Genomic DNA, 16,024 nt, shown 5'->3' on the forward strand with positions numbered 1-16,024 from the left:
CAGATGTGATAGTAGCTCTGCCAAGCTCTGGACTGAGCACTTTAGAGAGATACAGCTAAACTCAGGTCCTGCTCTAAAGAAACTCCTAGTCAATCAATCACAATATGGTGAAGTAAGCACTGTGACAAAGGGGCACATTCTGCCTAAAGGAGCCAAGGTGACAGGGGAGCTCTAAAGGTCTTGAAGACTGAATCAGAGGTCGACAGACAAAGGAGAGGGGAAAGGCTTTAAAGGCAAAGAGAAAGAGCATCAGTACAGGCACAGAGACAGGATAACCTAACATATGCAAGACAAAGGAGAGGTTGCATATGGCTGGAGCATTGGGTTGCAGGGTAGAAGAGACAAGTAAGTAAGGTTGAAGGGATGAGGATCCAGAGAAAGAGGGCTCTAGGTACCAAAAGCTTGAGTTTTATCACTAAAACAACAGAGGTAGCTTTGTTTTTGTAGTTGCCTGTATTCTCCATTCTCAGGCAGCCCAGATGTGGAAATAAGAATTCTTGAAGAAAAATACCTACTTAGAGTCTTCTAACAGCATATTGTTCTAGCCAGTAAGAAGGATAGAAGGAGTGGTGGATGAGGACAAGGCCCAGGAGGCATTTAGTTTCCTTATTAGTGAACCTAAAGACAGAATCACAAGACAATGACCTTTTTGAGCACCAAAGGCAGTGAGGTCTCTCCTGGTGACCCCTCAGCACTGTCAGTACTTTCCACTAATGCAGACTTGTTCATGATCATGGACACAAAGAGATCATACTTCAGCAGCTGCCTCAGCAAACCTAGAAAACAAAGAGGTTGGGAAGTCAGGCGAGAGAAGCACAGGTACCAGAGTATACTCAAAGTAACCCTTCAGACATCCCCTAGAAACTTCATGTTTCTGTAGCTATTCCTAAGTATTTTCTTCTTTTTAATGCTATTGTATAAAGGATTGTTTTCTTAATTTCTTTTTCAAATAGTTTGTTGCTAGTGTATGGAAAACAAGGAGGAGCAGTTTGCTCTGGATTACAACTGATTTTGTATCCTGCAACTTTACTGAATTCATTTATTAGTTTTAACAGGGTTTTTTTTTTTAGTTTTTAGGGTTTTCTATATATAAGAATTCTAGTACTATGTTAAATAGAATCCCACCCTTATCTGTGCAACCTCCATAATGACATTTACCACACTGAACTCCAACTGTTCACATCTGGACTATAAGCTCCCTCATAACAGATCTTGTGTTGGACCGTCTTTATGACCCAGAGCTCAGCACAGTGCCTGGCCCAGAATGAATGCTATGTGTGGCTGGACTGTTCACAACAGAGCTCTTGGCCCAAACTGTGAAAAGAAACTGCTGTCACCCACAGACTATGTTTTCTCTGTAGCTAGTGCTTTAAGCAACCTCAGATAACAAGCATCACCTCTGGACATCACCTTGGAGGCCAGAGGGAGCCATAGATAATTTTCCAAATAGGAAACTGACAGGATGTAAACTGTGCAGTGTGAAGATTAACTTGGCAGCAAGTACAAGATACACCAAGGCAGGCAATAAAGATTGGAGGCAAAAAAAATTGCCGTTGCACATTCTTTCCTGTTCTCCTTCCAAAGGCAACATTAAGATGTCACACCAACTCTGGGCACCTTTCACAGTCTATGCATCTTGTCTCCTGAACCCATGGCTTCTATCCTTTGCAAAGCAGCAAACTTCCCCACCACTAGAGAGCCAATTATCACAAGTCTTCAAGCAAAACCTCAAATGCTTTCTCTCTGTTCTCTCTCCAGTCTCATGTCTTACCTAAACAGTTGATCTGTAGCTCCTTTGTCTGGGCAGCATCCAGTATGGAAAGGAAGAGAGGACACAGCTTCTCCCGGAAATGGCCTGAAAGCATCTCAGCTGCCACTGGTGAGGAGTACAGCTTCCCATACAGGTAACAGACAGAAGCTTGTATCCCCTCATTGGGGTATACTAAACCTCTCAACAGATGCTCCATTAGGTCACCTGTCCAGAAAACAACCAAGCACCCACGGTAACTGCACATGTCAACTGCTGTATGAAACTCCAAACTATAGCCCCCAAAGGAGTAGTAATGGTAATCACCAATAATCCCCCACAATAAATGATTTCTGGGCACTTAATCAAAAGGGACAACTAAGATTTAGAGCAGTTAAGTGATTTACCCTTGAGTAAATCCTCTGTGAGATATTTATTTGCATTTTACTGATGAAAAAGAGTGCATCTATATTTCACAATTAATTCCTCCTTCCACAAAAAAGAAGATCCACAGTAGGTAGCTTGTGTTAAAACAATCGATTGAAATAGCCCAAGACCAGAATTGAGAGTATTTTTTTTTTTAAATTGGCTAACACAGAACACATTTTGCAGATGCGAAACCTAAAGCCTAGAGAAGGAAAGTAATGACTTCCCGGTGTATGCAGTGAATGGACCACCCGGATGAAAGTGTGATCAAAGCAGATGACAGGATAGTGGCAGCTCTTCCCCGGAGTTCACTCACCATGCTCCATCACAAGCTTGTCTGCCAGAGTAGGAATGGCATCCACCAACTTGCCAAGAAGTGTCAGGGTGGCAAGGCTGCCTCTCATGGAGGGCACGTTACATAGCTACAGAGAGTGAACATACCCCACTCTATAAATTAAGATCAGGACAGATCCTACCAAAATTTATCTTGCCATATCCACGCCAGTGCCTATCTTGTACGTGTCTCTCACCACAATCAGTAATCAGCCTCTTTAGCTAAATGTCTATCTCCCCAATTGGACTGGGAAGCCCTGGGGAAAAGGGACTGAGTCAGATTCTTCTTAGAGTCCTCAGTACCTAGCTCAGTACATGTTTGTTAAACTGAACTAGCGTATTTTGTCTCTTATAGAGCCAAAACCTGGGGAATGAAAGTTGGGAACATCATAAAGATAGAATTCCAGCAAAAAAAAAAAATATAGATATATCATCATCATTACTATAGCTACTATTAAGGAATACCCTATTTGCCAAGTACTATGCTTGGTACTTTACAGGGAGAGTCAATAATATATATTTCTACTAACTAGCTGTAGCACCTTAAGTAAGACTCTTAACTCCTCTTGTAGGAAATAATAGTACCAATTTCATAGGGTTGTTGAGAGGATTGAATGAAACTATATGTAAAGCATCTAAAACAGTGCCTAGCATATAGAAAGTGCTCAAAGTATTAAGTGGCATCATCATAATGATAAGTATTGATATATAGAATTATAATAAGTATTGATATATATAAGTCCAATCTGATATATTAATTGCATGTAGAGCAATTATAATGATAATGTAACTTGTAATTAAATGTTGCTCTTGATGGTTAGATGAACATTTGTCTCCCTTTTGCAAAAAAAAAAAATAGTGATTTTGATATTCATAAATCTTAAAAAATGCAAAAACTGCTTGTTTCAATGATATCTTTGACTATATTGAAGAAAGCAGGTTAAATGTACCCGCTCAGTGCTTACCTTAGATCCTGATAAAAGCAAATGCCTTCAGTACAAAATACTGTATACAATTCAAATCAAATAAAACTACTAAGTCAAGACATAGTGAACATATTTCCTTGACAAATTCTTCAAGGAAATTTGTACTGTATTTAGTAGCATACAGAAAATGGCCATGGGATGATTTTGCCAGAACAATGAGACTTCACCACATGGAGGTAGCATTTGGGAGATTGAAAAGGGAAGGAAGGAAGAGGCAAAGGATACTGAAAAAAGATCAGAAGACCCAGGCCCTAGCTCTGGCTCTACCACTGACTCAGTGACCTCAGGCAAGTCCCTTTTCCTCTCTGGAGTTTTATTTCTCCATCTATCCAAAGAAGGGTTGGTCCAGCTCTAAAATCTGAGGATCCTAAGGGGTACTCAAGAACCCACAGCTATTTACTGACCTCTTTGTGGCACTCGTCCAGCAGGCAATGAATGGTCTGCTCTAATTTCAGCTGAGTTGTAAGCTGGATAAGGACTGAGCAACACAACAGCATTATCAGAAGACAAGCCCGTGCCCAGAGTTCACCTTTCGTAACCCTTCTACTCAAGTCATTTGCTTGTGTTAATTTGTATTAATCTTTTCTATCTCCCCCATTAAACCATGTGTGCACATCCAGACCAAGAAGTTTCTGGTTTCTTCATTGTTTTATATCAGTGGTTCACAACTAGGCTGTATATTAGAATTGCCCATGAAGGTTTAAAAAAATACTAATGCCAAGTCCCACCCAAGACCAATTAAGTCAGAATCTAGATAATGAGCCTAAGCATCTGGATATTTTCTAAGTTCCCCGAGTAAGTCTATTGTAAAGCCAAGGTTGAAAACTACTATTTCATATCACTTCTTCTTTTTTTCCTTCCTCAGATTTTGTTCCTTCATATACTAGAAAACAGAATTATGAATTCCTTTGCCAATAATATTATCCCACAACCTGCAGCCCGCCCTTTGATACAATCATTTTTGATGCTTCTGTTGGTGTCTCTAAGGAGGGGTGGAAAAGAGGCTCACTCTGCAAGTTGTGGGAAAAGCTTTTCAGTTGCTGCTATGGGCAGGCTCTGCCACTTCCAGGGTAAATAAGCATTCTAGGATAACACAGAAACAGGAAGAAAGCAGGAAGCAAAAAGGAAACAGTAAGAAAGGAACAAGTCCTTCTTCTCCCTCTAGTTTTGCAGTCTCCATCTTGTACCTACCACCTCACTGAATTCAGTTCCTGGTGTCTGATGAGGGTTCTGCAAGCTATACTGACACTAACCAGAAGTGAATAGCTTTAGAATTATAGCCCCACTCAAGAGTGGCCTTGAGGAAAATGGTGAAGGGAAATCTGCCCACCCCTTCCAGTGGTCAGAACTTCAAGTAGTATATCTGTTTGTCCACATTGTCTAGACTGAGAGATGGTTAGAATTACATACAGATGGTTAGAATTACATACATATTGACTTATGATTTGTTACAGCTGCTAGTAGTTGCAGATGCTAACTTTATGACTGGATGGTTATGGACCCAGCAGCAGCCAAGCGGCATCCTCTCCTCAAAAGTCTGAGTTTCCTATATGGGGTCCTTCCTGTAAACTTGTAGTTTTAATAATTCCAACTTCTCCCTTTGTTTCCCCAGCCTTAGGAGTAGGAGCTGCTTTCTGAAATTGCTACCTTCGTGAAAACTTGTTCATTTGTATCTCCCCCATTAAACCATGTGTGTACAAGTAGACCATGAAACTTCTGGTTTCTTCATTGTTTTATATCAGTGGTTCACAACTAGGATGCATGTTCTCTTTTTATTTTGTTACCTAGTTAATAATTCTTTAAAGTTTTTTCTGCTCAAATAACTGGTGTGGTTTGTTTCCTGACTAGATGCAGTTCTTGCTCTTTCTGCAAGAATCCTCCCATCCCAATGCTCGTCTTCCTTCTTCTTGAGCCCATTATAGGTAAACCAACACACTTCCACAGCTTTAATCACCACCTATGGCAGACAACTTCCAACCAACTAAATGAATGTAATAAAAATAGAATTTTGTACATGTCTTTGTAACAGCACTTATTAGCCTTTGTAATTTACCAGCCAATCTCTCCTCTAGATTGTAAACTCTTAGAGGACAGGACCATGTTTTATCTATGTATCTCTAGTGTCTGACACAGTACTTAGCTCAGAGAAGGTGCTCAAGACAGAAATGTAAAATTAATGATTGACAATTAAGTGAGCTTTCTTTATCTGTCTCTAAAATTAAATATTTCATCAAGGGTTCAAATAACCGGAGCAGCAATTCATGCTAACAGCCTCAGATGGTAGGTACACAGTTTCACCTTACCTTCAATACAGAGGTCTGCTACACTCCCATCTTCCACACTGCATAACAGTCCTTGGAGCAGAGGAAAGTAAGAGAGAGATAATTAATAGTTAAAAGAAAAACAAACCCACAAAGGCATACTGTGAATTCTAAAACTATCAGCAGCTTTAAGCAATGTCCCAGGTAAATTCTACCCTCAGCACCAAACACCTAGACTTTCAATGACCCACTCTGATTTTAAAGGAATAAAAACAGCTTGGCACTGCATAAAAGCTGTGTGCTCTGAAGTCTGTTACATACCTGGGGTAAAATTTCATTTCTGCCAGTTATACCATGACCTCCCTGAGCCTTGGGGATCATCCTCTCTCCCTCAAAGGACTGTCTTGGCAATTAAAAGCCTAAAAAACCTCTACCAGAGAAAAGCACCCCATAAGAGTTAGCTCTCCTCCCCGCTGAAAGGGCTCATTCCATAGGACATTATAATTGTATTTAAAGAAGGGACCCTTTAATCAACATCATTTTATACAAGAAGAAACTAAGGAGAAAGGAGTAACTCAATCAGGGTCACAGCCAGGTAGCAGAATCTGGTCTGGAACTCCTGATTCTGTTCAAAGACCATACAGACTGGACTCTTTGAACAAACACACATTTCCCATATTTCATCTTCAGCTAACCTCTTAGCTGTAATTACCATACAATGCATCATGTATCTTAGAAAGGTGGCCATTTCTTCATCATTGTGACAAAACAATTTGCTAACAAATTAAACTGTTACTTCACAAAAAGCCTAAATTATCCTTCCAAGACCATTTCTCTAAGACCCCAAAAGCAAATATACATTCCAAATACACAAAATTCATGCCAAGTTTCCCTTTTAATCTCACCAAAAAGCATGTTTATGAAGTGGATACAGACTCTCTGATCCTGAGTCATCAGCTGCATGACCAAGGAAGCGTGCCTCACGAGGACATCTTGGAAGCAAGACAGTACATGCTTCTTGCGCACCAGCTTGGAGTAAATGAAGAAATATATTCAATAGCAACCAAGTCTCAGCCATTCTCAAACCCAATGTAATTAAATATACAATATATAACTTTATAAATATAATTACAAGATGATACTGGAGGGATCATCTAATTCATGGTAAGATCACACTCCCTGGAGAGAGTATGGAAAAGGGCATCATTTACAAACTGGAATCCAAGTGTTTATACAGAGGATTATACATGGGCTAAGCTTCCTGATACCTTATACGTACACATTTTACTGTTCACAGATCTTTTGTCTACTTGCTCATTAAAGTCTAACAAGTTGGTGAGCAAGGAGAAATAGGTATTATTATAGCCATTTTGGAGATAAGAAAACGGAGGCTCAGAGACTTTCCCAAGGACTCAAATCTAAGGCTCCAACCAGGAGACCTCTTGTCAAAGGTGAGTGCTCTTTCCACTTCAACAGTCCAGCATGGGGATACTGGCAACCCTTTGTGAACCTTACAGAGATAGAGAAAACACATCCTTCCATTCAAGGTAGACATAAATCTTCATACTCAATTCACTTCCATGTACAGGGAACTGAGTAGTAGTTGTGCAGAGTGTTCAAAATAGTAGCAAAAGTTAGGTCAAAAAAAGGGGAGTGCAAAGAGGATAGAATTGACTATATTATCCCTTCAATTGGTGAAAGCTGAAGCTAAGAAAATTGTGTTCAATAAAAGGTGAAGAAGTTGCATCTTTTATTGCCTTTAAACTACACTACTGCAAGCCTCCTGTTTTCCTTCACCAATTCCTTCTACAAAATACATTAAGCTAGTGATCTAAATGAGTCACTCAAAAATTCGCAATGACTCTCCTTCAGTTGACAATCTCATTAAGTCCAAGCTCCTTAGCTTGTATTCAAACTCTTCAGGAAACTGATCTTAACCTGGCTCTCCAATCTCAACTTCTCTTCAAACACTCTAATTACCTCCCCAAACTCATCCTTGCTAATACCTACCTCCTGGGATAAGATCCCCATCTCCTCTGGTCCAAATCTTACCCGTCTTCTCAAGCCGAATTCAAATGCTTTTTCTTCTAAAATTTTACATTTCCTAATTTCTCTACATATCCCACACAGCATTTGACCACAGATTTGTCCATCATTTAAATTCCCAGGAATGTATTTTATTTTCCCTCACTGTCTTATCCATCTCTAACTATCCAAGAATGACAGCCTCAGAACATTTGGCCTCAACAATATCTCACATGTTATTAGCTAGCCCATCAGTTCTCAAAGTATAGTCTGGGGACTCTGAGAATGTTCAAAACCCTTTCAGGGGATCCTTGAGATCAAAATTATTTTCATATAATGCTAAGATGCTATTTGCCTTTTTCACTCTTATTCTCTCACAAGTGTCCAGTGAAGTTTTTTGAATATTACATGACATGTGATATCGCAAGTTAAATGTAGAAATATGAGAATCCAGCTGCCTTCTATTAAGCCAGACATTAAAGAGACTTGCAAAATTTTAAAACAAAGCTAGTCCTTTCACTCTCCCTTTTGTTTTTGGAAAAGTTATTTTTCCTTTTCAAATTACTTGTCACAGAATTATACACTTAAAATGGTTAAAATGGTAAATTTTAGGTTATGTACATTTTGCCAGAATAAAAATTATATTAATATGTAGCCAATTTACTATTTTTAAATAAATATCTCTAAATTTTGATTTCTAATACAGTAAACATCAGTGGATATAACCCACCCTCTTTGGGGTCCTCAACACTTTTTAAAAGTGAAGAACCATCTAAGATCAAAAATTTGAGGACCACTGATCTAGCTCTTCCCCCTACCAAAGGCATGAATTCCCAGCCCCGTCTCAATGAATTTGAGAGAAAAGTGATCTCTCAAACTTTTCTTGGATGCTTCTATGGACAAAAAAATTTTTTAAAAATAAAAATAAATAATAATAAAAAAAACCACCTCATTGCAAAGGTGGATAGGCCCCCAAGGAAGGGAAGCCATGTTTCAGCCAGCTCTGCCTATTTGAAGTCTTCCCTTTCACCCCACTTCTGCCTGGCTGTAACTTCCACCCGAAGTTCTTGCCATCACAGAGACCCAGGCGGCCCTCTCCTCCACACTCACACCCCTCAGAAATCTGAAGGGAATGAAGAGCCCCGGCGCGTGTGTGCCTGGCCCACAGGCTGAGCAGGGACTAAAATGGAGGGAGCCTGAGCTAAGGCTAAATCCTGGGGAAAGGGAGAGCAAGTCGGTTTTCAGCATGGCAGCTAGAGAGGACAAGGGAAGACGGGCAGGCGTGCCGGGGAGTCTTGCTGGGGTCCCGGAGGCCCCAGAATGAGAACAGGCAGGGGTAGGCCCATTTGACGCACAGCGCCAGGGCAGGGCCTGGGGTGGAAAAGGCGGCCTGTGGGGGGGTGGGCTGGGGCGGTGCCGCAGAGAAAGAAGGCCGCCCGGGCCGCCTGAGGGGGTGGCCTGTGTAGGAGCAGATTCGGCGCGGCGGGTGAGCCCGGTTTAGTTTCGGAGGTGGGTCGGGGTCAAAGAAGTTAGTCTGGCAAGGGGCGGTCCTAAATGGGGGAAATGAGGAGCCCGGTTCGCACCGACACGCCGGGCTCCGGCAGCAGCTCCAGCACGCAGGCCAGGCACAGACGAGGAGGCACGGGCAGCAGCCAGCGCGGGTCGTGCCGGTAATGGGCCCTCTCGAAGAGCAGCGCCGCCTCTTCGTCCCTCCCAGGTGGGAGAGCACCTGCCGCCGCCTCCCTCACAGCCATCTCTGGGATCGCACGCCACCGCCACAGCACGTTTTCCCGCGCAGTTTGTGCGCAAGCGCAGTTAAAGAGCCCTGCGGTGGGGGCGGGGGGTGAGTAATGCGCCTGCGCAAAGCGAGTGGGACAAAATCTCAGAAGAGCAGTGGCCCCTGAGGGCAGATGAAGGACGTAAGGACCCTGGAGAGCATCCAACCGAGCCCAGAATGGTTTGCTCTTAGAATCTTCAGAAATTCGTCTTCACATCGAAGGTTGTAAAGCATTATAAAGAAGCTGTCATTAGCCTTGAAAAAAAAAAGAAGCAATCTATTTCTACTATTAAAAAATTAAAGATCGCGGATTTTTATCTAAAAGCTACTAGCATTATTATTTTAAATTTACGTGACACCTTTCTCTCAAAGAGTCTAAGACGTTGCCCTTAAAATGTTCTCTCACAGAGGGCTGCACAGCACTTGAGACTTTGTGAGCGCACAAGGAATAGTGAAGGAGAAAAAATACGTTAAATATGTTTATAACAATCCGTCAATCTACGAAGATTTATTTAGCAACAAGGTGCCCAGCAACTGGTTAAAGTTGAAGGAAGTAAGTTCAAGAGATGTTTTCTACAATCAGAAGCACTGTGACTGATTGGAAAAAATGCTTTCCATGGCAAAATAGTTTGGAAAACAATGGTTTATTATTCAATGGAGTATTATGAAGTAATGTTTGAGAAAAGTAGATATTAACATGAAAAAATATTCATTAAAGTGCTAAGTGTACAAAAGATAAATAATTGTATATTAAAGTATAGAAAATAAGCAAACAACATTCAACACATCTTAAATATGTTATAGCAATAATTCATATTCAATGAAGAAAAAAATAATACTCTGATATATTTTCTTCTAGACATTTTCTATACATTTTTACAACAGCAACATACAAAGGTTTGTAAACTTTCTTGGAGAAAAATGTCATGTACATTTTCTATATCACTATATATTATTCTATATATATTTTAAATGCGAACAAAGTATGTATTCTTTTTAACAAAATTTTGAGCCAGGAACTGTGCTAGGAGTTAGAGGATTCAAAAGTAAACAACAGACAGTCCTTGTCCTCAAGGAGTTACAAGTCCAGTCAAGGAAACGGATAAGCAAATTATTACAATAGAGTATATATGTATTAGTTGTTTATTTCTCCATAACAAATTACCCCATGTAATGGATTAAATGGTGACCCTCAAAATGATATCTCCATGTCTGCTACGAACTTAATTGTGTACCACAATTCTAACGTGACTGTATTTGGAGACAGGGCCTTTAGGAGGGAATTAAGGTTCATGGAGATCATAAGAGTGGTACCTTAATCCAACAGGATTGGTGGCCCTATAAGAAAACAGAAAGATCTCTCAACCGTTCCATGTACATGCACCAAGGAAAGTGCATGTGAGGACATATGAGAACATAGTGAGAAGGTGACCATCTACAAGCCAGGAAGAGAGCTCTCACTAGCACTGAATCAGCCAGAACCTTGATCTTGAACTTCTAGCCTCCAGAACTGTGAGAAAAGAAATTTCTATTTGTCAAACCACCAAATCTGTAGTATTTTGTTACGGCAGCCAGGGAAGACTAATATAACATCCTAATCCCCAGAACCTGTAAGTGTCACCTTATCTAGAAAAAGGATCTTTGCAGTTGTAATAAAGTATCTTGAGATGAGATCTTCGTGGAGAATCTGGTGGGCCTTCAATCCAATGACAAATGTCTTGAGAAGAGACACACAGAATAAAGGAGGAGGCAGTTTGGCCAAGATTGGAGTGAGGCGCCACAAGCGAGTGAACACTTCCAGCCAGCAGAAGCTGGATGAGACAGGGAACGAATTGCCCACTAGAACCTTCGGAGTGCAGGTTCTCCGGAGAGTCAGAGGGAGTGCAGCCCTGCTGACATGTTGATTTCAGACTTCCGGCCTCCAGAACTGTAAGAATACATTTCAGTTGTTTTAATCCACCAAGCTTGTGGTAGTTTGTTACAGCAGCCATAGAGAATTAATATGCCCCCAAACTTAGCAACTTAAAACAACAAACCTTTATTATCTCTTAGTTTCTGTGCGCCAGGAATCCAGGCATGGCTTAGTTAAGTGACCCTGCCTCCAAGTCTCTCATGAGATTGTAGTCATCACAAGACTCACCAGGGCAGAAGGATCTGATTCCAAGGTCACTTACATGATTGGTGGCAGGATTCAGTTCCTCCGAGGCTGTTGGAGTGAAGAACTTACTTTCTCTATGGCTGTCGTTCAGTGGCCTCCTCAGTTGCTTGTCACATGTGCCCTTCCAAGTGCAGTTCACAACATGCAGGATGGCTTCCCTCAGGGAGCAAGCAAGAAAGTGAGTGAAATGCCCAAGACAGAAGCTATAATCTTTTCAAACTATTCTGAGGAGTGACAGTCCATCATTTCTGCTTTATTCTATTTGTTAGAAGTGAGTCCCTAGATGCAGTCTACACTCAAAGGAGAGGAGAATTCACAAGGGCAGCAATTCCAGGAGGTAGGGAGCACTGAAAGCCTGCTTAGAGGCTGCCTACCACAGTATCAGTGCTGTAGTAAATGACAGGCATGAATTGCTATGGGGACACTTTGTAGATAGCAATGCATAGGAATAAAAACATCGAAACATTAACTGAGGCATAGGATTATGGATTATTTTTCCTTTTCTAAACTCCAGTGAGCATGTGTGGGTTTTACAGTGAATCAAAAAAATTGAAAAAGCTAAATGAAAGGGAAGACAGGAAAGGAGAAAGGGAAGAAGGGAGGGAGGATAAAGGAGACAGAAGGAAAAAGCTTGAATTAAATTCCCAGCTCCAGAGCTCATTGATTTAGGCTCTGTGAATCTGTTTCTACCCGCTGACGCTATCTACAGAAGCAGATATAAGATATAATGCCCTTTGGCTCAGAGTTTCAGATTTCATTGAAACAAATAATTAGCTCCAGGATGCCCACAGGTGTCAGGCAGAGCAGTAATTATGGTTGGGGATGCTTAAGAACTGGAGAGCTGAGATGACTTTTCTGTAAAGTCTGTTCATGGGCAGCAGAATCCCAGCAGGGCAGCTGCCCTGTCATCAGCTCCTTTCCTTGTGATCAAAAGAACTTGAATAATAGCGTCTGGTGCAGAGAACCAAGCCTCCCCTCAAGCAGCTGAGGCTATTTGAGCATTTTACTTCAATTGGAATTAGCTTGAAATAAGACAGGACAGAACCATGATAGAAACCTCAGTAAACCCTACCGTGAGAAGCTGGGGAGGGAAGCTGTTGAGGAGATGACATCGGGCTGACCCACATTCCCCAAACCTTAAAAACCATAGCATAAACACTCTTAAAAATAAAAAAAAAATAAAAAATAAAAAGAGTAGGAGTGGCTTCTACCCATCCCAGAATGTATCCCAAACCCCAAAAAGGGGCACTCAGAAAACATGCCAAAAAAAATCAGAACCCCACAGTGTCCAAATAACCAATTTTATTAGGGGCTTTGAGGATGAATAGACCACTCTCATGCCTTCTTCGACATGTTCTGAGGACTCTGGGACTGCAGCCTATTTTCTAAAACAATGCTGGAGCAGAAAACATCTCAAGTGCTTCGTAAAACCAAACTTTTTGGAGGCTGGTAGATTCTGTGGGGCTCCATTTGGGTTTTCAGGTTCCCCTTGGCCCTGGAGGCTCTCTGTCTTGGGAAGAGTGGCACCAGCACGGCAGTGACTTGGTGGCTGAAGTTCCCTCTTCAGAGGAGTGTGGACTTCAATGCTGTCTTCTTTTACATATGGGTCAACCACTTTGGGGAGCGGGCTTGGATCAGAACCCTTCAGGCTCAGGCTGAGGGTTGAGATCTGGGGCTTGGCCAGGTGCGGGAACCAGGATATCTTGTTCAAAAAGGTCATGTTCAGCCTCGCTGCAGCGTAGTGGAGATTCCCTTTGAAGCTGGAGGCGTCTGTAGAACGGGAAGGCTGCTGCTCAGCCCTTCTGCCTTCCACAGGCTCCAGGCTTCCTTCTCTCCAGTGTGTGGGCTGCTGACATTTGAGTTTGGGGGGCTTAGAAGCCTCTTGGAAGGTGCTCTCCCTCCAGTGGTCGTGGCCTGCCCTGGAGTATGAGGTTCTTACTCTCCTGGGAGCCCTGTCTGCCATCTGGGAGACTCCTGGCTTGACCATTTTCCTGCAGTTCTCCCTGGAAGACTCTTGGATGCTTTCTTGGCCACACCAGCTCTGAGACTTTGCTGCGAGCCTGGGTTTCCTGGGAGCAGGGGGCTTGGCCCGAGGAGGAGCCTTTTCCTGAACATCCTGTCCTTCTCTTGGACCGCCTGGTGGCCTGACTCTCCGAGGCTTTGGGGGATGGATGGATACGCCAATGGGCTCTGCCCCCTGTGGCCCACACTTCTCTTGAGCTCTGGCCTGTGTAGAGCTTTTTCTTTCTGGGGGTCGAACTCTCTTGGACCTCTCAGCAGACTTAGGGCCTGGCCTGGGGCCCTGGGCCTCACGAAGCTTTTCCTGCTGCCGTCGGAGCTCACAGGCTGCGTATGATCCAGGGAGCTGCACCCCAGCAAAGGGCAGTGGGCACGGTCCTAAGACGTTAAAGAGTGAATGGGACTCCAGAATCCTCCGGGGGAGGCCCCACTTCAGGTGTGCCATCCTCCGCCGCATGAGGGACTCCAGGAGCAGGCGTTGGCTCTTCTTGAGGACTGGCCACTTGGGCATGACAGCGAGGGCAGTGGGAGCACCCACCAGAGCTGTAGCAGCTTGCGGGGTTTGGCCACACGAGTCAGAGGGACAGAAAGAGGGCTGGTCCTGCAACGCAGCCAGAGACTGTGGGTTCTGAAGCTGCCAAGCCAGACCAGAGACCTTCCCTGGATCCACCTGTTTGTCCCTCTGTCGGCTTCTCTGGGGTTTAGGTGGGACCTGCCTGGAGGCTGGATTGATCCCCACTCTGTGCTTCCTGGCAGGGACCATGCTCTGGCTGGCCAGATGCTCTCCATCACCCCGGTGGGGGAGAGGTTTCATCTCAGGATAAAGAGGAGAGGCTACTGCCTGTTCCTGTTCCATGGCCCCATATCCAGAGCCAGTGAGGACTGGGGGCCTCTCACTCCCAGAACAGTCAACTTGGAGATCGCTTTTAGCAGCATCCTTTCCTCTGACCTGGTCCTTGTTTCTTTCCCTTGGAACTCCAGGTCCCCCAGCATCCACAGCTCTGCACTTTCTCTGGCTCGCTACATCCCAGATTTCTGCAGCATCCTCATCTCCACCCTTGTTCTGATTCCCTTGCCCTTGCTTCTGGATCTCTCCATCAATGTGACTTCTTAACTGTCTCTGGTAATCTCCCCCAGGAGCCTGGATCTCTCTACTGTCATCACCTGTGGTCCCTCTCAGGTTTCCCTTCCCTTGTGTTTGAATTTCTGCACCATCCTCACCTCCAATCTGCACCTGGGTCTTCCACTCTAACGAACAGGTCTTTCCATTAACTTTACTTTTTAACCGTCTCCGGTTCCCTCCCTCAAGTCTCTGGATCTTTCTACCATCTTCACTTCCAACCTCTCTCTGGTTTCTCTTCTCCAACGACTGATTTTCTGCATCACTCTTTCCCCCAATCTGCTCACAGTTCCTCCTTCCTGGTGAATGGCTCTCCCCAATTTCGCTATCTAACTGCCCCAGGTTCTCTCTCTCAGGTCTGTGGGTCTCTGTACCATCCTCACCTCCAGATTCTCTTTGGTTTCTCTTCTCTGGTACCTGGATTTCTGTTCCGTTCTCACCATCCATCTGCTCCTGGTTTTTCTTCTCTGGTAAATGGGCCTTTCTATCAATATCACCTCTTAATCGACTCTGGTTTTCTTCCCCAGGTGTCCAGGTCTCTGTATCAGCCTCACCTCCAGCCTCTCTCTGGTTTCTCTTCTCCGGAGTTTTGATTTGTATGCCATTCTCACTTCCAGCCTGCTCCTCTTTCTTCCATTCTGTGAACTGAGTTTGTCCATCGATTTTACTTCTTAATTTTCCCCAGCTCTCCACCTCAGATACCTGGGTATTTGCCCCCTTCTTTCCTCTAATGTATTCCTGATTCTTCCACTTTGGTGTGTGAATCTTCCCATTAATTTCGTTGCTTAACTGCCTCTGGTTTTCTTCCCCACGTTCCTGGGTCTCTTTACCATTTTCGCCTTTAAATCCTCTCAGGTTTCTCTTGCCTGGCAGTTGAATGTCTGTCCTCGTCTCATCACCAAACATCTCTTGATCCCTCCTATCAGGTGGATGGATGTCTACATGAGTTTCAACTTTTAATTGTCCCTGTTTCTCTGCTTCAGGTGCTAGGGTATTTATACAGTCCTCATCTCTGTCCTTTCTCTGGTTTCTTTGCTCTGGTGCCTGAATTTCTGCTCTCTGTTCACCTCCAATCTGATCCTGATTCCCCCAACATGATATCTCAAATTCTCTGTCAACTTCACTTGCTACTGGTTTCTGGTCTGTCCACCACAGTGCGTGGACCACTATCC

The 16,024-nt window shown here is 43.3% G+C and overlaps 1 protein-coding gene across 1 annotated transcript in view; it reads right to left on the reverse strand.

Annotated features, from left to right (window-relative positions):
• Positions 1-9,540, reverse strand: part of MEI1 (meiotic double-stranded break formation protein 1) — a 57,858-nt gene extending 48,318 nt beyond the window's left edge. Inside the window, exons 1-7 of the mRNA XM_039863329.1 lie at positions 9,362-9,540; positions 6,659-6,782; positions 5,796-5,846; positions 3,897-3,970; positions 2,490-2,595; positions 1,772-1,975; positions 646-776 (exon numbers count right to left, since the gene is read on the reverse strand). Coding sequence (XP_039719263.1) covers positions 646-776; positions 1,772-1,975; positions 2,490-2,595; positions 3,897-3,970; positions 5,796-5,846; positions 6,659-6,782; positions 9,362-9,532 — 861 coding nt within the window. The 5' untranslated portion in view covers positions 9,533-9,540. The remainder of the gene's footprint in view (positions 1-645; positions 777-1,771; positions 1,976-2,489; positions 2,596-3,896; positions 3,971-5,795; positions 5,847-6,658; positions 6,783-9,361) is intronic.
• Positions 9,541-16,024: the final 6,484 nt, after the last annotated feature.

This window comes from Pteropus medius, unplaced genomic scaffold, assembly GCF_902729225.1.
Source record: "Pteropus medius unplaced genomic scaffold, Ma_sr-lr_union100, whole genome shotgun sequence".
Classification (NCBI taxonomy): Eukaryota; Metazoa; Chordata; class Mammalia; order Chiroptera; family Pteropodidae; genus Pteropus; species Pteropus medius.